This window comes from Tasmannia lanceolata, unplaced genomic scaffold, assembly GCF_043159265.1.
Source record: "Tasmannia lanceolata isolate RefF3 unplaced genomic scaffold, GAP_Taslan_0.1 ptg000003l, whole genome shotgun sequence".
In the NCBI taxonomy this organism is placed as follows: Eukaryota; Viridiplantae; Streptophyta; class Magnoliopsida; order Canellales; family Winteraceae; genus Tasmannia; species Tasmannia lanceolata.
Window position 1 is genome coordinate 11363455 of NW_027518680.1, and position 23566 is coordinate 11387020.

The 23566-nt window shown below is 38.1% G+C and overlaps 1 protein-coding gene across 1 annotated transcript; it reads right to left on the reverse strand.

Moving 5' to 3' along the window:
* Window positions 1–440: 440 nt before the first annotated feature.
* On the reverse strand, window positions 441–18050 carry LOC143851014 (casein kinase 1-like protein 2). Its single transcript, XM_077360335.1, has 14 exons — window positions 17692–18050; window positions 17498–17538; window positions 15506–15575; window positions 15210–15358; window positions 15027–15122; window positions 14853–14923; window positions 13141–13202; window positions 12919–12982; window positions 12746–12830; window positions 12522–12648; window positions 9309–9391; window positions 9166–9229; window positions 8724–8863; window positions 441–1185 (listed from the first exon to the last, which is right to left on the reverse strand). The coding sequence occupies exons 1-14, from the start codon at window positions 17765–17767 to the stop codon at window positions 889–891; spliced, it is 1425 nt and encodes a 474-aa protein (XP_077216450.1). The 5' UTR covers window positions 17768–18050; the 3' UTR covers window positions 441–888.
* Between the last annotated feature and the right edge of the window lie 5516 nt (window positions 18051–23566).

The window sequence follows — 23566 nt, forward strand, 5'->3', positions numbered from 1 at the left end:
CAAAGCAAGGTACCCAATTTCAGGAAAAGCTTATCCAAGGATTTCTGTCACCGCCGAGAACAATCCCAGCAGTTCACTATGAAAGTGCAAATAAAAGAAAATTTGCCAAACTTGAAAATGGGTGAATATCAATTCTTCACCCTTATTTTATTTTTCTTGTCATGGCCATTGTACATGTTGTATGCGTGGTAAAAGTGCTCGACATTGAATCATGGTGGCAAATGACATACTCTTCGTCTGACATTGCTCGGTCAGGCTCAGGGCCACTGGTTTGAAGGATCACTTACCACAGCATTCATAACGCAATCTTTCTAATTTATAGAGAAAATTCTAATATTTGCTGCTGTAGAAGGAAGAAGCATTTGAATACTAATTTGATAGAATGATTCAATGTTCGCATACACAAGGGCGGGGCAAACAGACATGATATGGAATGTGCATTGCGTCAGTCAGATAAGATCCTTCATCATATTCAATGAAACAGTTTGGTATGCAAATTTCTACAACAAAAGCAGCACGTGAATAGTAGTAACATATCTACAGTCACTGTCCAGAACAAGGAATAAAATACAATGTTTTCCTCAAGCATAGAATTCGTTGCATTTAGATTCAGAATTGTTGGGAGGTAAATACACATGAGCAAGGTAACTGGTGCCATAAATCTCGAAATCACCACCAAGCTCAGTTTTGATCACCTCCTCGGACCCTTTTCCCTTTTATTCAGTAGCCTTGAAGAGTGCCTTTTCCATCCACCGTACGTTCCAAAAATAGCTTCTCTCAATCACTACTCAAAGAACAACAATTCCATTCCATCCGTATTAGTACAACAGTCTATAATTTACAGAGAAGGAAGGGGTGAAGGCGAATCCAGCAGGGTAACACCCACTACTAGTGCTGCAGCCTTTCGTCGGTATTGAAATTCAGGCACTCAATGCCCTTAAGAGTGGACTCATAGTTCTTTATATTAGAGGGATTTCTAACAGAAGATGAGTGTTTGGGCTCTGGGGAGCCAACGGGTGAACTTCTCTGTGCACTTACGACCTTGTAAAAGCCTCCAGGGCTTGGATCAGTTGTGCGGGGGCGAGCTGTGTCAACCACACTTGCCACCATTGCGTCACGGGTACTAGAAACAGCAGCTCCCTTTGACGATCCACTTGACCTCCCCAAGAATGTGGAACTGGACAACTGCATCATCCAAGCATGAGAATGAAGTTACAAAACTAAAACCATAACCAACCAAAACAATATAACAAAAAGTAGTTCGCAGGAACTTATAATCGCCCCCATAAATAACTGTCATAATTGTAACCCAGATGCAGCACGTTCTGGCGCAGATCTAGTAGAGATTAGACCCCCAAAACAACCAAGACAATAACTGATATTAGCTTGGAATAAAATGCCCATTTCAGAAAATCAACTATTTGTTTCCACCTTGAGAGGATAAAAATGAAATTATTCCATGTAGCTGCAGTCTATCTGTACAAGAAACAAAATCCTCAGAATAGATAGCCCATTATGTTTTCTTAAAAAGGTTAGAACCTGAGTAACGTAAATAATGGAAAACAAATCATTTTAGGGTTGGAGGACCAAAGACCTCATCATGACAAGCCAAATCCGAACAGAAACTCCCTGCTGAGTTCAAACCTTCACTGAGAAAAATTTAACTTTCCCTAACAATTATCTCTCTTTTAAGGTTTGAAAGCTAGGGCCAGATAATTTTTTTTTTGAAAATTGACGATTTTATTGATACTAAGGAAATTACATTGGGGACCAGCGGTCTCAACTTGCAATACATAGAATCAATTAAGGATGGCCAGGAGCATACTCCTAGACCAGTTAAAGCAAAGGAGAAAATCTACTAATTCATCCGCTACAGTGAGGACCACCCTTCCATGCACTGTCCTCCGATCGAGTCTTCATCATTCCCCAAAATTCAATAGCACTGCCCCAAGGCATCCATCCGAGTGAATCCAACAAAAAGTGCCTAACTTGGGGGCTTCTCATGCAAGGCTTTCCTCAAAACAGACTTGTCATCACCATTTAGATAGTGATTTAGTTTGATGATTTATACAAGCCATCAAAGCCCGAAGAGACTCAGCCATGCTAAGCTGAATCTGGGTCTCTAGCAGATATACAACCCCAAAAAACGGGATCAGAACTTCCAAAGGGTCGCTGATTGCCAAACCATCCTCCACCATACGTCTACCGATCGCATTAAAGTGGAAACGTTCTTGGCTCCCTTCAATACAAAATCCGATTCCCAAGATCCCGGTGAAGTCCCAGAACAAAATAGAGAGGGATAGCAGTCTACTTAGGGAAACTGGCCTACCTGGTTCCTCAAGGAGAGCCATTCCTACTTTGTTAAGAGTCATGTGTTCAAAAGAGTAGAGATGGAGAGGGCCTTTTAAAAGCAAAGTGAGTATAGAGCCTTGAAACCTCCACTCCTAGGGAGGAAAGCTATAAGTCTGACAATACGCCTCCCTAGCAACCAATAAATACAGAAATCAAAAGTGCAGCTATTTTTAATAGTCATAGCCTTTTCCAACCCCGAGAACCCCAGCTAGGGACAGATAATAGTAATAATAATAGGAAATGATATGTTCGCCCGGTTAATTACTTGGGACGGCCGCCTCCAGTGTAAAAGAGGGCTAGAGGAGTCATAAATACACTAGACGAGTCTGCCCCAAGTAAAAAAGGAGGCGAATTTATCACTTCCCAAATTATAATAATAACTCCCTGCCAATTTATTTTTAACTAAGAAATCTTATCTTGAGATAAGATTCTCCAATCAATCATGAATCCTTTTCAAGGGTTTGGTAAATTGTGGAAACGCAGGCCATAGCATTTTTATGGATTATATTCCTAGGTAGAGAGCTCTTGATTTAAGATGTCAATACCATTTCGTTCGGTGGAACATGACGTTTAGGTGTTATTTTGAGAATTATTTTTTGAAATAGTTAAAAATTAAAAGAAATTCTAAAAATGGGAAATTGTAAGGAAAATATATGAAACCATTCTACCAACCAAATTTAACAACATGAACATTTTATTACGGGAGACGATATTTTCACTCCCCTTGCAGTACGCATGCGCAGCCCTTATAGCGTGATTTGACGTGAACAGTAGGCAACTTTAATGCTTTTTGACGTCAAATCAGCTTTATAATGGGGGTGCATGCATAATGCAGGGGAAGGGTGAAAATATCATTGCCCTCTATTATTTAAACATTAAATTTAGGCAAATGATAAATGCGACCCTTTTCATCACTTGGGACACCCAGCAGCAGTGTATCAATGACTGCGAGGGGCTGATGTACTTCATGTCAGAAGGATTCAATGGATTTGATTGCCACATACACTGCAGTTGGGTGTCCCATTGATGAAAAGAGGTGCATTTATCATTTCCTTAAATTTATTCCAATACATCAATGAAGTAAGAAAAATTAATCATACAAAATGCTATGAAGGTTACAAATTTGTTGTGATCCGGCCTGTCTTCAAGCCATCCTTAGAGATTTTCTGTTTGTTTAGTTTTTAGGACTTTGTATTTCATTATGTTGAGATATTATAGAGACTAGATGTGGGGATTGCCCACATCAACTAGGGCCCACAACACCCCCCACCTACGTTGCTCATATGACCCTTGAGTGGTTAGTACTTGTTTTATTACTCATTTTCAAAAATAAAAAAGTACTTGTCTTATTACTAGATAGGGGCATTTAAGTCATTAATCTAAGTGACTTAAGTTAATTATATCCTATTGGTCGTTGGGGTGGGCCCGTCACTAAAACCACTTAAGCTCTATTTAAAGAGGCCAAGAGGGGAGAAACCCCTAATTTTGAGAAAATTTTCATTCCCCCCGCCCCCCGCCCCCCCCCCCCCCCCCCCCCCGGGGCGGGGGAGAGTAGCCACAAGTAGGGTTTCTCCACTCCGTTTGATGCAACAAAGAGAAAATTCTCTCCTCATTTGCACAAGGTATCAATCCCCCTTTCTTTCTCCTTCTCTCCTCTTTCTTTCCTTCTCCCTATTTTTCTCTTCTTTCTTTTCTTTTCTCCCCCACCTCATGGTTTCTTTTCCGAAAACCGATCTCTTGACCTGTTATTGCAGCCTTGACTGCCACAGTCCTTTCTTCCCTCACTTTCCACTCCTCCTTACCCCTTTTGTTGTCCTTCTCCTCAGTGTTTAAAAACGTGGATGCAGCGCGGAATGCGACCAAGGAAAATCCTAGTCGACTCGGCACGACGCGGTCGAGTACTCGGTTGACGAGGTCATAATTTGGGGGAATCGAAGGAGTTTTTATTAACTTTGTAGGGCCAAACGCAGAATGATGATGCAGCACAACGTGGACCATGGCCAAGGTAAAAGACAGTCAACTCGGGGGAATTGACACAGACGCGGGGGAGATTTAAAACTATGCTTCTCACTATTCATTCCAACTGTTTGTCATAAAAGTCCCTTCCTCGCACCTTTCCTTTGTTTCCTTCCTTCCGTCTTAATGCACTTTTATACCTTGTTGTCCGGGGGCTTATGTGATCACTTGTACATCGAAATTTTCTTCTTAGGCTACCAGAGGAGTTGACTACTGTTCCGCTAGTTGTTCGGGTCTTCTCAGCTTCTCCGCCATCATTCTTGGACCTCCTTTCACGAGATCAGCAGGCAACATGACTACCTCCCGGGTGAGATCTGACCATATTTTCAGCCCTTTTGTCCCGATTTTATGACCTCTTGATACCCCTTGAGTCCTCGACCTTAAGCCTATTTGTTCCTGAGATTATTTACAGTCGATAGAGGTTGTTTCGGCCTTTGCCATTCAAAAAAAAAAAACAGTGAGATTGTTTGTTCTTTATTTTAGATTGTGATCAGACATTATAAATATTTTGCTGCCATATTTACATATACTATTAATTAGTGTGTTCTATTATTTGCAATGCATGTTTAGGTAGATTTCTAATCTCGTTGTTGAATTATCTGAACGGTTAGCTTCAAATAAATATCTTAACATGGTTGACTTGCCTATCGAACGCTTACTTTGTTCAAAGATTGATTGGTGTTCTTTCTTTCTTTTTTCCTTTTTTTTTTTGAATGGTAAAGATCAATTCATTGAAAAAACGAAAAATCGAAGACCAAGGAGGTCCCAAAAGGATACAGAGGAAAGGTCAAATAGAGCCGAAAAAATACAGAAGACATAAAGGAAAAAAACGCTAGCAGCTATGGAAGAAGAAAATCAAAAAGCTACACTCTCTCCCTATGTACCCCCTCTCTAGCAAAAGCTTGTCCGCCTCTCCATTTGTTGTCTGCTTGATATGATTGAAAGATATCGAAGAGGTTCCAATCCTTTCCTGAATCTCAACAAATAGAGCTGCAAATCTCCAAGGTACCGAATGAGAGTCTCTTAGCCACCTTATGACATTGAGAGAGTCCCCTTCTACCACCACATTATTCATGTCTACACTTTGCATAATATAAATTCCTTGGTGGATGGCTCGAACTTCCGCCTCGTTTGAGCCCGCCACCCTTATTGGCCCACTGAAAGCCCAAATGACTTCCCCCTTCTCATTTCTTAATAGCCCACCAATACCGGTAGGTCCTGGATTCCCTGGACTGGAGTCACCAAAATTTAATTTGAGTGTTCCTTGAGGCGGAGAGGACCATGCTTGTACCACTTTAGGATTATTGGTAGAGGTGGAACAAATCTCTCTCCACCCATGCCACAAATCGTATGCCGATACAAATATGAAAGATTATAACGTTTTGACCGATGAGATGGATAATGCAATCACCTTATTGAAAAGGTACCGGGCTCCCTTAGAGTAACCCTTAAATATCATTGCATTGTGTTCCTTCCATAGGACCTAAATAGTAGCTTAAAAGGAGACATGCCAAAGAATCTTTCCTTTACGCTTCCATAGTGCCATATTCCAACATTCCAATAGGTCCACAACCGAAGTCGGGAACACCCAAGTAAACCCAAATCTACTCAGTACTCTACACCATACCTCTGTTGCAAGCTTGCAATGAATTAGGAGATGATCTACAGTTTCCCCTGCCTCCATACAAAGAGCGCAATAATCGATGAACCACATATTCCTCTGTCTAAGGAAGCCAATGGTCAGAATTTTCCCACGAATCGCCGTCCATCCAAATAGACACCCTCGGCGGTGCTAGAATGTCCCACACTTTGGTCACTTTAGAGGTACCAAGGCAAGGTAGGAGATGGTGATAGAAAGATTTCACCAAGAAATCCCCTTCAGAGTTCCATACCCAAATTCTTTTATCTTCACCATCTTACTTGATGTAACAACTTTCCAAAGTCTGAAGAAATCTCCCCACTGCTTCCAGTTCCCTATCAAAAAAGTTTCTTCTGAAGGCTGGGACCATACCACTCTAGAGTCTATCCTACTAAAACAGTCTTTAACCATAACCTCCTTGTCAAATGCTAAGTGGAACAGCTAAGGAAACAAATATTTCAATGGAAAATCTATGCACCGCTTGTCCCACCAAAATCTAACTCTATCCCCAGCATAAAACTCTGAATTTAACACCCTCCACGAACTTTGCTTTAAAACACATTACATCCCTCCAAATAGTTCTCCCTGGTTTTCTGAATTTATCTTTTGTGTCCCAATGACCATTACAAGACCCATATTTGCTCGCAATAACTTCCGCCCATAGGTTATGGCCCTCCTCTCAATATCTCCATAGCCACTTTCCTAGGAGCGCTTGCTTTGTCTCCTTAATGCACCTAATACCAAGCGCCCCCCCCTAAAGTGTTTGTATACTTCCTCCCAACTTATCAACGGGATTCCTTTTTTATCATTTACCCCTCGCCATAGGAACCGCCTTTGAATCTTTTTAATTCTTAAAATGATGCTCATTGGACATTTGAAGACCGATAACTGATAAATTGAGATGTTCGCCAACACAGCCTTAATCAAGGTAAGTCTACCCCCCTTTGATTGGTGTTATTTTATGAGAAGATTATTAACCCATAAAGCTCCAAAAGTCTCTCTGGAACAACCCGTGAACCCTAGGGTTTGCATTAGTTGGTATTAGAGATCAGAGCTCAGGTCCGTCATAAATTTCAGTCCCAGGTGTTCGGTAAAATTCCCGATAGTCTAGGCTAGTGATTTTTGTCTTTTAGGGGATCTTAAAGTAGTACGTGTGTTTCTTAGAGTTGTCCAAGGTCTTAGAGGCTATCAAAGATCCTTTAGGTGTCAATTACTTCATGTAGCGTCATTCTATTCTTATTTTGGTATCAATCTTTGCAGAATCAGTATGACTCTCTGCCATACCATATTACCCATTTTCAACCATAGCTTACAGGGTCAACTCTCCACATTAGGGGCAAGGTCGAGTCCAGCCTCGAGGGGCATGGCAACAAAGCACACAGGCTACCAAAGCAAATGCTATCACAGATAATTTAGCAATCAACCAAGTATCTTTAGAACACCTCAATCTTGGTTATCCTTTCCTTCGAATTGATAGTTGAATTCTATTGAATCACACCCCTTTCTTAATTCTTATGTAACATTCTCAACAATTAATATAATTTTAATTTAGCATCAAAAGAATAAAAAAGACAAGCAACAAGGGAAAGTCAAATGTGAATTAGCTACAGTAGAATAACTACTAACTAATTGTTTGTGGGATGCATTACTTTATGAAAAATCAACTTATCAAATAGTTTAAAATTTTCTCAATGTATGTGAAGTTTACTATGACCCAAACCACTGAAAAGAATCCAGCGTGCTTTAAGCAATGTAAATAGAACAATACACTGACCTATTAACAGTAAGGTTGGTCTCATAAATGGAATGACACTTCCATGATGGACACCAATACCTATGAGGTCCCAGATCTTTATGGAAATGTGATTAAATTTTCTTGAAGGAAAGATCTGGATATCCCATTCACATGATTGTAGCTTAGAGTAGTGAGCTTCAAGAAAAAGATGAGCAAGGCTCTTCCCCAAACCATCAAACGAATCATAGAACATGAGTACATTTTAGGATATATAAAAACTGTTTCTGCACTTGAGCACAGACAGCTTTTCTGCGCTTGAGTGCAGAAAACAGGGGTGGGCCCACAATTTTTTGGGATCCAAAGCATTCATTTGATGGGCCCTATCATAGATAGGGTGTGTACCAAAAATCAGCTCCATTGGATCATCTTAGGGTGTCCATTTGTGGAGGAAAAAATGGACAGACGCTGTGTGTCCACAAATCCGCCCATTTTTTCCCTCAACAAATGGAAGGGTTAGGATGATCCAATGGAGCCGATTTTTTGTGGACACCTTATCTATGATAGGTCCCATCAAATGAATGCTTTGGATCCCCCCAAAAAATGTGGGCCCACCCTGTTTCTGCACTCGAGCACAGATAAGCTTATCTGAGCTCGAGCAGGAACAGTAAGCCCTATACATACATACATATATGTGTGTGTGTGCGTGCGTGTGTCTGCGTGTGTGTGTGTGTGTGTAATGATGAGGCGTGAAAACTTACTAACAACACCAAGAAACAATTTAAAAGGAAATTCCACTTATTTCCTATTCATGCAACAGTTTCAACTTGATATAAATTACATAGGTTGGGCATGACAACAAGTTTAAGGCTTTATGCATTACACAATCCTACCATCCTACCATCTTAATAACCTTAGTTTTAGTAGTTTTCTTTGTTTTAGATGAATTTGCATAATTATAGTTAGAATCAAAAGGGGACTCACCATAACATCTTTAGATACAGTTGAATCATTTGCAACAGGGTTCTTCTGCCTTAATAAGCTGCCTGCATTTACAGCGAGTCCTGAGACTCTCCGTCGAGATGGATCCATGGAAGACCAACCAGTCGGTCTTCCTTCTTCACCTGAGGCAAAAATTACAAAAGCAACTAATATCACTCTTTGTTGCTCAAACAGGAGGTTTTCACATATTCTTCACTTGCAGGGGGGTGATGTAAGCTTCTTCTACTTCAAATACCAAAAAATGAAGCTCTAATCACCTAATCATAGCTATTAAAAAATGCAGGGGGGGGCGGAGGGGGGGGGGGGTTGAGAACTAATATATCTCATGTTCATGATCAGATGCAATAAAAAATGACAAAGGGAGAATAAGAGAAGAATCCCGAATCCATTTCAAAAAAAAAGAGAAGAATCCCGAAAGACATACCTGACTGTCGATCAGCATTAGTAACAGCCGGACCCAGCCCAGATCTTGCTCCAGTACCAGGGCCCTGAAAAATATGAAAATTACTAGAGAAATAACGTCCAAAAGCACAAATTTGTAAGGAATGCAAAAACAGTATCACCTACAAGAGCACGTGGAGGAACACTGGCTGTCTGTGACTGTTGGTACTTCAAAATGGTCCAGTCAAAAACATAATCGAACTGGAAACCTGCAACAAAAGAAGAAAAGCATAAAAAATAAAAACATGGAAATGTACTAATAATAAGTTACAAAGCTGCAGTATAGGTCCAGGTAAAAATTGGAAGCTGTAGCTTTGTGGCAACCAAGGATTAAAATGGTGTCCTATAATTATTGGTTTCTTAGACAAGTGATACCATAACACCATGCCACTCTTCCATACAAGGCCACTCTTCCATATAAGGACGTATAAGAGTTTTGAACATTATCATCCAATACAAACCCATTAAGTCTGCATTGTACAACATTGGCATATTGCAAGTGAACAAGTAAGTCACAAACATAGTTCTCAGGAATTTCTCGGCAGGGGAAAATCTCAGGATATATATTTTTTTGGTTTATATTAGGAAAACAATAAAAATATAATCATTTAAGAATATATAAAATATATTATTTAAGAAAAATATAAAAGATAAAATATCGAGGTAAATGATGAAAATAAAATATTGCTATATTTTTTCAAACCTCGGGATTATTTTGGGATTTTGTCTCTCTCAAAACGTCATGATAAAATCGCGATATTTAGAAAAAGTCGGAGTTATTTGTGACATAGGTTGACAACATAACTCACCTAACAACACAGGGAGTTCAGGTACCCAGAAAAAAAAATAATAATAAACCTGATTCTTCCTTTTTTCTTTGCACATTTTGCTTCTCTCAAGGGAGAGAAGAAATTTTGGTTTTTTTTACTAATCTAGCCCAGACTAAGGCAGGAAAGCAAATACCAATTGATGGCTCTTCCATAGAGAATCAAAGATTAGATCAAGAAGTTTGTTCAAATTTCAAGTCAAGGTATGTACCTCATATTTTCTTCATTTCTTGATTCTTTTTTTTCCCTCTGTTAAAGGACTCCACATGCATGTGCTTAGAATCATTGGTGTATGTGAATTTATTGAACTTTTAGGGGTTTGCCAGTGCTTTTTCAACTTTTCTTACTTATAATCATGGTTTCAAATTTCGGTTTCGGTTTCGGTTTCGGACCCCACCGAAATAGAAATTTCAGTCAAAATTTTGAAATTATTTTGAAATTTCGGCCGAAATCCAGCGAAACAAAAAAAATTATTTTACTCGATACCAAATTTCGGCCGATATTTCTGTAAAATATTAAATTAATTAAAAAAACAGGTTTTTTGGTGAAATGTCGGAATTTCAGACCAAAATTTGGAAAAAACAAAATTTTGACCGAAATTTCGGACGAAATAAGATACCAATTCGGGTATGTGACGTTTCGGTGTCGGTCCTGACCGAAACCCGAAATTTCGGATTTCGGTCGAAATTTAAAACCATGCTTATAATGCAATTTACAGATTTAGGTCTTTTTCTTATAATGCAATTTACATCCAGTACAATACACGTATCATTTTTCATTTTTAATAAACACGCATTCATGCATGTATGCTTTCAGTCTGCGTGATCTATGTACCATTTTTGGCGATTTAGGCCTTTGCCTTATTGAGCTATTTTTATGTTTTCCCTTTCTCTTAGAAATACATGCAAGTGTGCAGTTTTTTATATGATTTACACATAGGTGCCATAGTTTTCTTTATGGTAGGGAAGCCGGGGCCGAACCCACAACATCACGATTGTGACACAAAGCACCTTCCAAATAAAATGTGCTCAGGCCCTTAATGTCAGATTTACCACTACCAGGTTATTCATTTCTCACCACAAATATCAATGTTTCTAGGTCCTCATTTCCTGCATCTGTTTCACTCATCTGCATAGTTACTAATGTTTTTTGAACGACAACATAGTTACTAACTTACTACCATCATAGTCACAAATATATGTTACGGTAATTTCTTGGAAAGGTAAAATGTCAGGAGACTTTAAATGTTTCTTCTTCTTCATTTTTAAATGTTTAACTGTTTTTTGTCAGTTTCTGTTCTTTTTTTTTGTTATTTTAAATGTTTTTTTTTGAGCCGGGTAGGTCCTTTCACCTTCTTCATGAAAATTTTCTAAAGGATTCATTAGCCGACCCCAACTAGTTTGGGACAAAGGCTTAGTTGAGTTGAGTTATTTTAAATGTTTTTTTGTTATCTTCATCTTTATACTGTGAAAGTTTTTTGTCATTTTCAGTTTTTTTTTTTTTGGTTATTTTAAATGTTTTTTTGTTATCTTCATGTTTATACTGGGAAAAATGAAAAAAATAAATACTTGAAATATAAAGGAATCTAAATTAAGGAAAAAAAAAACATAAAATGATGAGAAACTATGGCAATATTTTTGGAATAAATACAAAATGAAGATATCAGAATAGAGGAATGATAGAATGAAGGACGCCCTTGCAAAAATCAGCTGAAGGGCACCCTTATTGGTTCATTTATGCAAAGTTCAACGCCGAAAAAAGTGGAATGCGCCTCAAAAAGTGGAAATGTGCCTAGAAAGGTGGAAAGCGTGGGGACTTTTCATAAATCAACCAATAGGGGCGCCCTTGGAGCTGATTTTTGCAAGGGCGCCCTTCATTCTCTCATTGGCTCATTGCTCATCAGAATATTGTCAAAAACTCAGGATAATTTTGGGTTTTCATCAATTTATCAAAATTGTGAGAAAATAAATAGTGATATTTTGAAGACGTGGAGGATTCGAGTATGGTTACTACAAGTCAACAACCAATGCCGTACGATAAGATATTTCCTGATTTCATTTCTTTGGCAACATTGAAATACTTAGCGTTCTTGGGAGCTTCCCTGTTTTATTTTTTTGCTTTTCTCCCCTTGTTTATGATGGCACTTCTTCAAATAGATGCACGAGGGACTTTGGCCTGATTGTTGTAATAAAAAATGCAGTTTCAGGCTATTGGAGTCACAGAATAAGCAGCAAATATCCTTAAATACCTATGAGCAGACATATATACAGACATATACACAAATATATCATATTTTGATACATATAGATTTAGTCTATTTTCCATTTTCGATATCTCTGCTTAATTTATAAGTTTTTGTATTATTAATGTTAATGAGAGAATTATATCAGTAGCAGGATCAGTTTTTCATCTGGATGAGTCAACATGTAATACCCATATTTTAATCCTTGGTTGAAGCTTTTCCACCTCCTGATTTCTGCAGAAGCATATAAAGATTTAAAAAAGCTCAAACCTTCACGAATGAAAAGGTCGCGGAATATTCTTTTGAGATAAGCATAATCTGGTTTGTCGTCAAAACGCAGTGAACGGCAGTAATGGAAGTATGACGCAAATTCTGTAGGATAACCCCGACACAAGACCTAAGGGAGAAGTAGCAAATTTTATCGTCATTAGTACATCATAAAAAGCAAGGCGTAAGGATGAGCACCCTAAATTGTAATCTAAATAGAAAACTACCTCAATAGATGTGGAAACCTTTCTTTCACTGATTTTATCATACTTTTGTTTCTTGGTTCCTGCTTTAAGACCCTGCCAAGGAAGACTAGAAACAAAAGAATAGAATGTATTAAACAAGACACATAACGGAGAGCAAATATAATTCATGAAACTGTAGATAAAAAACCTCACACCTTCCTCTTAAGAAATACATAAGAACATATCCCAGAGATTCTAGATCATCCCTTCGGCTTTGTTCTTAGGAGTGCGAAAAACAAAGCAGTCAGATATTCATAAACAATGCAAATGATAAGACGTGAGACTCAAACTAGATGATTGAAGACAAACCATTATGACAGTAGATCATGAATAGAGAAAGTGAAAAAAAAAATCATATCATAATTTATATTACATACCAATGCCAAGATGGGTGTTCATGCTTGCATATCTAGCAGTCCCAGTCAAGTTCTTATTCTCTCTGCAATGTTCATGAACATAAAAGGCAATGCAAACCTAAGGGGGTCATATAATTTGCTAAGAAATTGATATCCAATTCAAAGCAAATGTAATACAAAAAAATATAAGAAAATTAATATCTATTTTCTACCAAACTAAATCAGATGGAATATCAGGACAGGCAAGCACCCTTCTTGTTCTGTTAAACGTAGAATGGACCATACAAAGGCTTCCATAATCGGTTGGAAGCTTGAAGTAGCCAGTTCCCAAATAGAAAGAAAATCACGATGAAGCTGGGGCTGGTGACTTGTGTTGTGATCAATTTGGAAGGTGCGCAACAACAGAATATTATGAATGAAGACCAAAGCATTTCAGGAATAAGATAAAAAAGAATAACAAGATTATTTGGTAATTGACTGCAAGGAAGTAGTTTATAGGGGATAAGTGAGCATGGCAACAAATATCATCCAAAGAATTTCTCAATAGAAATAGATTTTCAAATCTAGAGCTTTTTCTCGGGCAATTATCATAAATATTTCACAAAAAAGTTGAAAGAAGAACTTAAAAACCAATAACAGATAAATTTTCCTTTCAAAAAATTTAACTAATAAGGAAATTTTGTGAAAATAGAAGAAAATCACAGTAATCTGTAAATAACAATGACAAATTTCAGAAAAATCTCATTACTCTAAAAATGAGGAGAAAATAATGTTCTATTTCTAAATACCATGAAAATAAGGAAAGAATAATTGACCCGAAATTAAGGATTAAATAAGTAAATTTTCAGATTCCAATGGGTTCGGATGCCTGAACAGGGTATTCGGACGTCCGAACACATTCTTCGGAAGACCCTTCGGACGTCTCTGAGAATTTCTGAAGAAATTCGGGCTCTCGGGTTTTTCAAACTCTTCAACTTCAGGCGTGCCCGAATCGGACATCCGAACACCCCTTCGGAATTATGGAGGTGAGGATAGTCGCAGAAAATGGTTAGTGATTGCTAAGAGAAGAAATGAGGATAAAATCCTACAATGGTGGACGCATCCTGCAAAGGTGCATCCTAACTACTTGATATGCAATCTAGGGGAGGGTATAGAGACAAATGGATAGGTCAGATTAGTGTAGTGTGAGGGGTCCAGCAAGGAGGAACTCTTAGCTATATCACAGAGTGTTAAGGATGTCTATCCATTTTGTGTGGCCAATTGAGATTGATGGGTCATTATTATCAACTAGATGAGCACCAAAAGGAGATACAATATCTGCATAGACCAGATACCATCAAGGGCATACTAGATATTTGCGACGAGATGCAAAAAGGAATCCATCATGTAAAGGAAGAAGCAAATGAGTAAGGCTCATTAGCAAAAGAGACCAAGTGAGCATGACATCCACAATCATATTCAGTTGGCTTTGCCTTAATGTATATTGTTTAGAGCATGCATCCTTAGGATGCATCATGATAGAAGACAAAACATGGTTATAATGTCATGTCTTGTGAATTTCCGTCTTTTTATAAAATGTGTTACTGATAAAAAGGAAGAAAAAAAGGGTGCGATAATCTCTTTATGACATGTAATGAACAACCCCTCCAATTTTACAGAACCATTAATATATCAAGCTACCCATTCAGGGAAAAAATCCATTCAGAAAAACAATAATAAATCAAGCTACTAACCGATAAGGAATGTGCTGTCGGGTTGAAGTATCTATATACTTTTTAGCCAGACCAAAGTCAATAACGTATACCTACAAGCAGATTCCAATAGAACAGGATATATCAGTCTAAATAAATATGATTGGAAGAAAATGCTTGAAAGCAGGCACAAAAAAAGTCAATTTTGCACCAAACCTGATTTGCACGCCTCCCTAAGCCCATGAGGAAATTATCTGGCTTGATATCTCGATGTAGAAAAGATTTTCCATGAACAAACTCTACTCGGTTGATCTGATAGAAAATATCGTGATTACTCACTAGATAATGAAAAAAAAAAAAAATAGTATCCTGATATGCAGATAACTTATGAGAACTTACCATCTGATCTGCAAGCATGAGTACTGACTTCAAAGACAGTTTCCTACTGCAAAAGTTGAAAAGATCTTCCAGACTGGGTCCCAAGAAATCCATCACAAGGACATTATAGTCACCTTCAACACCAAACCATCTCACATTTGGGATTCCAGCTGCCAAAGTTCATAAAAATACAAACAAACAAACAAACAAATAAATTAACAAATGTGTATTATAGCCTCTTAACAGATCAATTTATTGCATAAAAAGAAAACACAACAGATAAATTGACAAGCAGAAGAAACAGATTTGTATATTACTTCCTCCCTGTAGGATCCTGTACAATTTTGATTCATACAACAATTGAGGATGCTTTGTCTTGACATTTTCCTGGGGAAAAAGGAAGCATAATTCATCATAATTTAGAGTAAAAAAATAGATAAAAGAATAGAAAATGTCAGAAACAGATTTGAAGAACAATTCATTTGTCTAGACCTCATTTGAAAGCAAATCAATCAATAGCTGATTTTATATTTTAGTTTTTTTTAATAAGATTTTTTTAAGAACAGTAAGTGTAAATTAAAATTTTAATCCTCATCTTCTTCTTCCCCTTTCTTCTCTCTCTTCTGCCCACCATCCAATGTGGCTCTTTCCCCTCATCGCTCCCACCATCACCACTTGATTTCCAGCGAAAACCTTCATCAACCATGGGGGTTCTATCACAAATAAAATATTTTTCCAATAACTGCTGAACAACCAATACTCCCTTCATCTTGAGATTTCTCTCTGCTCTCGGGCATGCTCCTGTGAAGTTTGGAGGGTTTTCCAGTATAAATATTATATATCCGTTTGTATTATTTAGGACAATTAGTAGTTCAGTAGCTATCTCCCACTACTTTTTTCCCTGGGCAAGCCATCAGATGGGGAACAACCATCACGAAAAACATAAAGGGGGGTAAATATGGCAGTGAAGCCCATCAGAAGTATCTTGGGGTTTTCTTTATATCGTATTGGTATCGTTTCCATATTGGGGTTTTTCTATTTTTAATGTAATTGGGAGGGTTTTAGTAGGTTGCTTTAATTAGGGTCTTGTGCAAATCGTGGGGAATTCTCACACCTTCAAGGTGAGATGCCTTGGAACCTTGGTGAGACAACGAGAAGGTCAGCAAGACACTAACACATCAATCTTTATATCCCTACACCCCTTCCATTCAGCAAGTTATCGTCTGAGTTATCATAGTCGTAAATATATTATCTCCTTAGTTTTGCGTTTCTATCCATTGTTTCGTATCTTTCAATTCTCCTTTCATCTGGGATAGTGAGACATTATTTTTAGATACCTTTTTAGACGTAGTGAGACGTTACGATCAATTACTTTCTATTTATTTCTTTGTTTCCCTTAAATTTACATTTTTCTTCTAATTTCCAAGTTTCACGAAGTAATTCCCGAGAACGATATTTGTGACTTAGAATGGAGAAATGTCAATGAAGGTAAGGCAGTAGAGAATTGTACCAAAACAACAAGTTCCAATAGCCTAATGCTCTAGAAACCAGCTAGGACAAGAACTAAAGATGTCGAGCCCCATGTAGTAAATGTACCATCTCAAGCATGGACATAACTTGAAAACAATCAAATACCCCATGTCCACTACATATAGAACGGTATTTTCAGGAAACAATAAGCAGCAAGACAGCAAGACAGCAAGAAATCAAAGCTGATGATTCAGTCCTTCAGCATATTTTTTGAATTTTAATAAGCATCAGAACTTCAATTTATTCCTTGTGTTTCCACAAGAATCAACTTTTCCAACCCATCATCCCCCTAACATTTTATAGACAGTTACGCCCGATGGCAACAACTAAATGCACCTTCTAATCCCCTTCATATCCAGAAGTGTTCAATTCACTAAATTGTGTATCTGCTTCAATTAAATGTTCCTCAAAAGTATGTCTGTATATGTAATACATACATTTAAAAAGCCCATATCATTTAACACCACAGAGAAAACTAATAACCCGAAAAGGTTTCGAACAAGGGAATTTTTTTTCTCAAACGCAATCTAAATGCACCTTATAACCACCATTTCCATTGTAAAGTGTTCAATTCCCTAAATTGTGTTTCTGCTTCAATTAAGTAGTCCCCAAAAGGATGTGTCTCTGTACATGTAATACATACATTTAAAAAGCCTATATCATTTAACAACGCAGATAAAACTAATAACCCGCGAAAGTTCTTGAACAAGAGATAAATTTTCTGAAATGTAACACCTTTAACAGATCTATATTCAGATTTTTCTTAAACATAAACTTACAAGCTTGATAGCAACCTCCTCATTTGTCTGAATATTTGTACCTGAAAAGAAGAAAGACAAAACCAATTAAAACCCTAAATACCATTCAAAAAAAATTACAACCCTAAAAGCCCACAAATCAAAAAACGCAACAAAGGAAAGAAGAACAAGAACGAGAAAGATAAATGAGAAGAATGAAAGAAACAAGAACGAACCTAAATAGATCTCACCAAACGATCCGCTCCCGATCTTGCGACCGAGACGGAATTTGTTCCCGACTCGAGGCTCCATCGGTTATGATAAAGAAGACCCAAATCCTTACTCCAAATTCAAACCCTTGTGTCAGAAAAAGAAGAAGGAAAAGGATAATAAAAATGGAAAGCACGAAAAACACAAAGATCACGAAAACCCTAATCCAATTCAACCCCGATTATAGGAAATTTGCAGAGGAGGAGGAGGAGGAGGATAAAAGGAAGGGAAGCCCCTTCTTTGATCATATCGAAGCAAATGTCTTAAAAATGTTTTTTTCTTAAAAAAGGAGCAAAGGAAGAGGTTATTGGGTTGGGCTGGGTTTGTGTTGGGTAGGCCCAGGCCCAGCTTATCTTTTAAGCTTTCTATATTCATCACATATCAAATTTGTTCAAAAAATCACTTTTCTCATGCTATATCATGCTTGGCTGCACTCTCTCTCTCTCTCTCTCTCTCTCTCTCTCTCATCCAAACATCGTAAAGCATTTCCCTGGGATTTACAATCATGTCCCTTCCTTGGACTTTACTTGCCCAAATGATGCCTGAGCATCATCGAAAGAGCCGAAAGGGATTTGACAAGGACCCTCACAAAAGGCATTTCACAGACCGGTTGTTGCATGAGATAGCAGCCACCTCAGATGAATTAAATGAATAAGACAAAATCTCTTGAAAAGTGAGCCTATGTGGCTATTCTCATGCAACAATGTTGCATGAGATAACAGCCACCTCAGATGAATTAAATGAATAAGACAAAATCTCTTGAAAAGTGAGCCTCTGTGGCTACTCTCGTGCAACAGCTAATCCGCGAAATGCCTTCTGCAACTATCCTAACGAATCCCTTCTCAAAAAAATTGTTCGAAAGCTACGAACCGCAGAGCACATTTCCAGCCTTTCTCCTCTTTACACAACTAAATAATAGATTCTGTGGATAGAGCGAAGTCACTTTCGCAAATTCTCATAATATCCATTTATGCTTGATTCTGTGGGCAAGAATGAGAAGCCTTGCCCAACAAGTTCGTAGTCTAAAACAAACTCTTAAACCACGGTATGAAAAGTTTGACATAGATGTCAAATGGATTCAAGATAAATATGAATGAGATAAATGTATTTAACTCCGGTGTAATAATATGCTGTTATCTATCATTGGTAAAAAGATACTTTATAAAGGAACAAAAGTTTTCTTAAAAGAAAGTTTGATATGAAAGAATTGCTTGAAGTTGATGTAGTTATAGGAATCAAAATTCTTAGAAAGGAGGAACATATATTGACTCAATCTCACTATTTTAAGATAATATGAAGAAAATTTAATCAATGTAATTATAAGATCATTTCAAGTCCTTTCTTATTCTAAATCAAGATTACGCAAAAATAATGGTGAGGGGGTCTCCCAATTAGAGTTATGCTCTGATTTCCAACAAGAGAAGCTAAACCATTGATTTTTGTAGTTCTTTATATTTCACATGCAATGTTTGTTCGGGTTGAGGACAAAGACCATGTGGGACACCTCATAATGTTCTACAAGATCAATGCTCTTGATCTCACATGCACGCCCCCATGCTCCCATGTAGGGTGCCAAATATGCCTTTACCATTGATCACAAAAGTAATCATTCCCTAGTCTTCTTATAAGACAAAGTGACATGGGTATAAGAGTTCAAATTTATGGGTCACATAATCACTGCCAATAACTGATAATAATGTTAAATTATAAGCAATTTCTGAAAAAATCATTCCAACCAGGACAGAATCAGAATACCACCTCTTGAGGCAAGAAACACATTCTGGTATTTCCCCCCTCTAATTCCATCTTGGTGTCCACCAGAATCGAACATAATTGGAATCAAATCCCGATTCCAGCGCCTAATTCTGGCAATCCAATTGCACCCTCAGTCCTTTATATTACACAAGCCCAGATCAAGGATGACCCGATGTTTTGGCCCAACATGGATGGAATATAAAAGCCCATTGGGCTATTGAGCCCTTTGATGTGGGTTTGGTTTGGTAAGATAATGTGCTTTATTCTCACATTTGGGATTTGAACAAGTAGGTTGCTTTCCTAGCTTTTTTAGGTAGAGAAAATAAATTGGTAGGTGATGTAGGGAAAGGAGACTAAGATTTGTCTCTTTCAAGGAGTTGGTCAATGTGGAGAGGAAATGAAAGGAATTGACTAGAGGAAATTAGAGGGCTATGTAGATGATTAATTTAATCAATTTATAATTCATAATTAGGTGATTTGATATGCATTAGTTGATGTAAGATTCCTAGTTAATAACCCATGTTTACTAGCACAAGAAATAAGTACTCTATACTCCATACAAAGTGAATTATGGAGACACTTTAATGTGGTAGCTAGTCATTGTTATTATATATGAAATTTTGTGGGCAGTTTGGATTTATGGAAATTTTTTATTGAAAACTATTTTCCATTTGGGAAATGAGTTTCTCAGCATTTGGCTAACTCATCTGCCATGGAATCTTTTCTCAGATTATGTTTTGTAGTTTTCTAGGAAATTGTAAACCCACTAGACCTTGGAATTTTTTTCACAATTTTCCCTGTAAAACCAGACCGCCTTAAGGAATTGTTACATATGGTGTTCTTTCAACATAAGATACCTATTTGATAAAATAAAAAAAAGGGAAAATGTTTAGAATAGTTTTTGGTAACAACCTTTTTTTAAGTGGTAAAACATTTTCATATACTTCAATGGAGGATAAGAAACTTCTGGGGGACCTTGACAACTTAAAGTCACATGACGGTATGACACACCCCAAATCATGTCCTCCCCCATAATGCCACCCACCAAAATGAAGAGCTTAGATAACACTTGATGTCATGTAGTTGGGACTGGGTCAGTCTTCATATCATTCCCCTTCAAAATCTTCTTACAGTTTCCATGTCTCCAACATGGGTTAATGTTTCTCTAGCATTTTTCACTCCCATATTTCTCACAAGGCTTTGAATTCAAGCTGATTAACCTCCTAGATTAGAATAGATCCTTGCATTTAGGTCTATAAACCTTGGGATCTGCAAGTGTTAATTTCATTCAATTCATGAAACCCAGCGATCTCTGGTCTCCTTACATATCATATGTGAAAAAGAAGTTCCATTGGAGCAATGATACTTAAAAAACTTACCCACCACCTCCAAGCAGCCTGTTAGAACTATACCACCGTAAGTAGACCAACTTACAACTTGACAAACATGTATTTTTTAAGCATTGTAAACCAACACCAAGATGGCGTGAAGTATATTACCATCCTTCAGATTTTTTCTTTTGATGGAGATGTTACCAAATGATGCAACGTACTTACTTGGATGAACTATGCGTCTAGAACTCACAAGAAGAATGACCCCAGCAATTATAAGTAGCCTGCAGTCATGAACACGATAAATTGAAATGTCTTTGAATTTGTGAAGGGTGCACGTTATAACTCGGGTAGATTTGAGATGATTCATCTAATTGGGTAATCCATATATGCTGGTAAATGGATAGCATTACAGTTCAAGCATAAAACAATTTCACAATGTCAAAAAACATCCTTGAAGAAGAACTATGTTGCAGCAGAAGAAACTTTCATCCATTTTAAAAAACTGCCAGTTTGGTTCAAAACGATACGAAAGGAAGCAGTGAAAAAGACAACATAAGTCCTTCCTCATAATACCTCGCTATCAATGAAGGAATAAGGATATACTAGGTGTTGAGAAAATCTGCGGGGCAAATCTGATCCGATCGTGTACAAATTATCGAAAACTAGAAAATAAAACAAGCCACAAGATGAACACCAAGAGCCTACATCCACAGGCGAGAAAAACCATCTTCCACGGTGAGACAAATAATATGTAAGGATTACAGTGGATTAACCCAAACCCATAAACCCACGCGTACACAGGAAAAACCCCAAGAAAAAACCCAAGAGAAAATCTGAGAAGAGCTCATTTCTCCTTCTCTGATCTCCTCTCTCCTTCACTCTCCTCTCTTTTTCTCTCCCTTCTCTCTCACGTTCTCACGCCCAAAACCTCTTGCTGTGACACACAAGAGAAAAGGCCTCTCTTTATTTATATCTTAGGTTTTAGAAAAACTTACCAATTGTGCTTCCCACATAAGCCTTGGGAAACAAGGCAACTTTCCAAACAATCTCCACCTTAGCTTGCTTCCCAGCCACTTGAAGATTTCCTATTGATTTCGTCACCGATCCGTTGTCGCCATTGTAGACACCCTCACTTTGCTCTGTTTCAAAGAAGTTAGGGTTTTCATGCTAAAACTCCCTAGAGTAAGGGCTTCCTGAGTCATTCGGGCCATATTCTAATTTTTAGGAAATGTCCTAAATTGTAGGGGAGTCCTACATTCTAGGAGAGTTCCCACATTAGAAGAAAGCTCCAATCCCGGAAAGAATGTCCAGTATTCCTAATCATTTCGGACCATTTCCTACCAACCCTCAACCCAAACTCAGCCCTAGTTGCACCCCCCTAACTCAGCTCTAGTAGCACACCCTAACCCACTTCTAGTTGCACTTCAATCTACTCTACCCTAAACCAAGTTGCACCCTCATTCCAACTCAAACTTAACCCTTACCCAAAACTCAACCCAAGAGGTACCCCTACTCTAAACCCAAAGTCCAACCCGACCTAACCATTGTCCCAAAACCCAAGGGCCCACTTGGCCTTGCACTCAAATGGCTACCCTAAAGGCAAATTCTAAGAGTTAGAAACATCTAGAGTTCTCCTGAAGCTCATAGTGTCAACCCAGAGTTCCTCTGGAATGACACGGTGTACCCAAGAAAGCTTCTGAAATACACTAAATAGTCTTCTAAAATAAACAAGAAGACACCAGAGTGCTCTGAGAGTGACCCAGTCTCACAACCACAGTCCCCCAGAGTCCATTTGAGTTAGATACTCATCAAGACCAATTCCAAATCCTTGAAAATTCTAACCCTTTGTGGACCCCGATCCGAGGACGATGAGGGAATGAGTCCCCCAACAGCCTCTAGATCTCCACGTGAAAGAGAGCTCTGCCAAGGAACTCTCGAAACGGTGCCACCCTCATAGCATAGCATGAGTGGCGATACAAATTAGATACCTCTTGATCCAAGGATAAATCCTCAAACCATGACGTACCTAGAATAACTCAGAGTCGTCATCCATGGATAGGCCATGGAACCCCAAAATTAAATCCTCTATACAATGGATAACCAGAAATATATATGGGCTCGTGCCTGATTATGAATGGAGAAGGTCCGAAGAGCACCCCCAATTCGTCCGAGTGCAAGCACTTGGTCTCTTATGCCATTTATTATTAACCTCGAAGAGTTTCGGGCTAAAATCATATGAAATGGGAACAATCCTCAGGAGTCGTCTACCTAAGCATGCATTTCCTGAGAAAACAAATAATAAGCACATAAAAAAAAGATAAACGAAAGAGGTGCCACCTAAACATTGCTGGGTTATGAGTGACATACCTAACTAGTGTCTAAGTTCTGATAGACAAACACATGCATGCTACAGCTAAAGGTATAAAGTCTGAACATGAAAGTAAGAAAACATAACAAAACACACAACATAACAAATCCTAAAGCTCTAAACGATTGAGCCCGAGTCTTCGGATGGTCTGATGTTCATCCAAAGAAGCCTACGTATCTCCGCCTCCGCAAGAATCAGAGCAACGTAGTTCTTCGCGCCTATTCTAAACTATGATGCCTAAGACACCTAAACCTCTATCCTAGACTCGGTCTAAAAGACCGGACTAGTTATTAAAGCTTCTTGAGCGATTATTTAAATTCCAATGAATTGTAGATTTTAGGACACCCTATATGCCCTAACTAAAATCAGGTTAGCCCTAAGCTA

Excerpts from the sequence above, each read along its gene's own strand:
- LOC143851014 (XM_077360335.1), bottom strand. The coding sequence starts at position 17,767 with ATGGAGCCTCGAGTCGGGAACAAATTCCGTCTCGGTCGCAAGATCGGG. Across the intron at positions 14,924-15,026 it reads TAGGGAGGCGTGCAAATCAG|GTATACGTTATTGACTTTGG; the intron begins GTTTGGTGCAAA and ends ATCTGCTTGTAG. Across the intron at positions 12,983-13,140 it reads GAACACCCATCTTGGCATTG|AACAAAGCCGAAGGGATGAT; the intron begins GTATGTAATATA and ends CGCACTCCTAAG.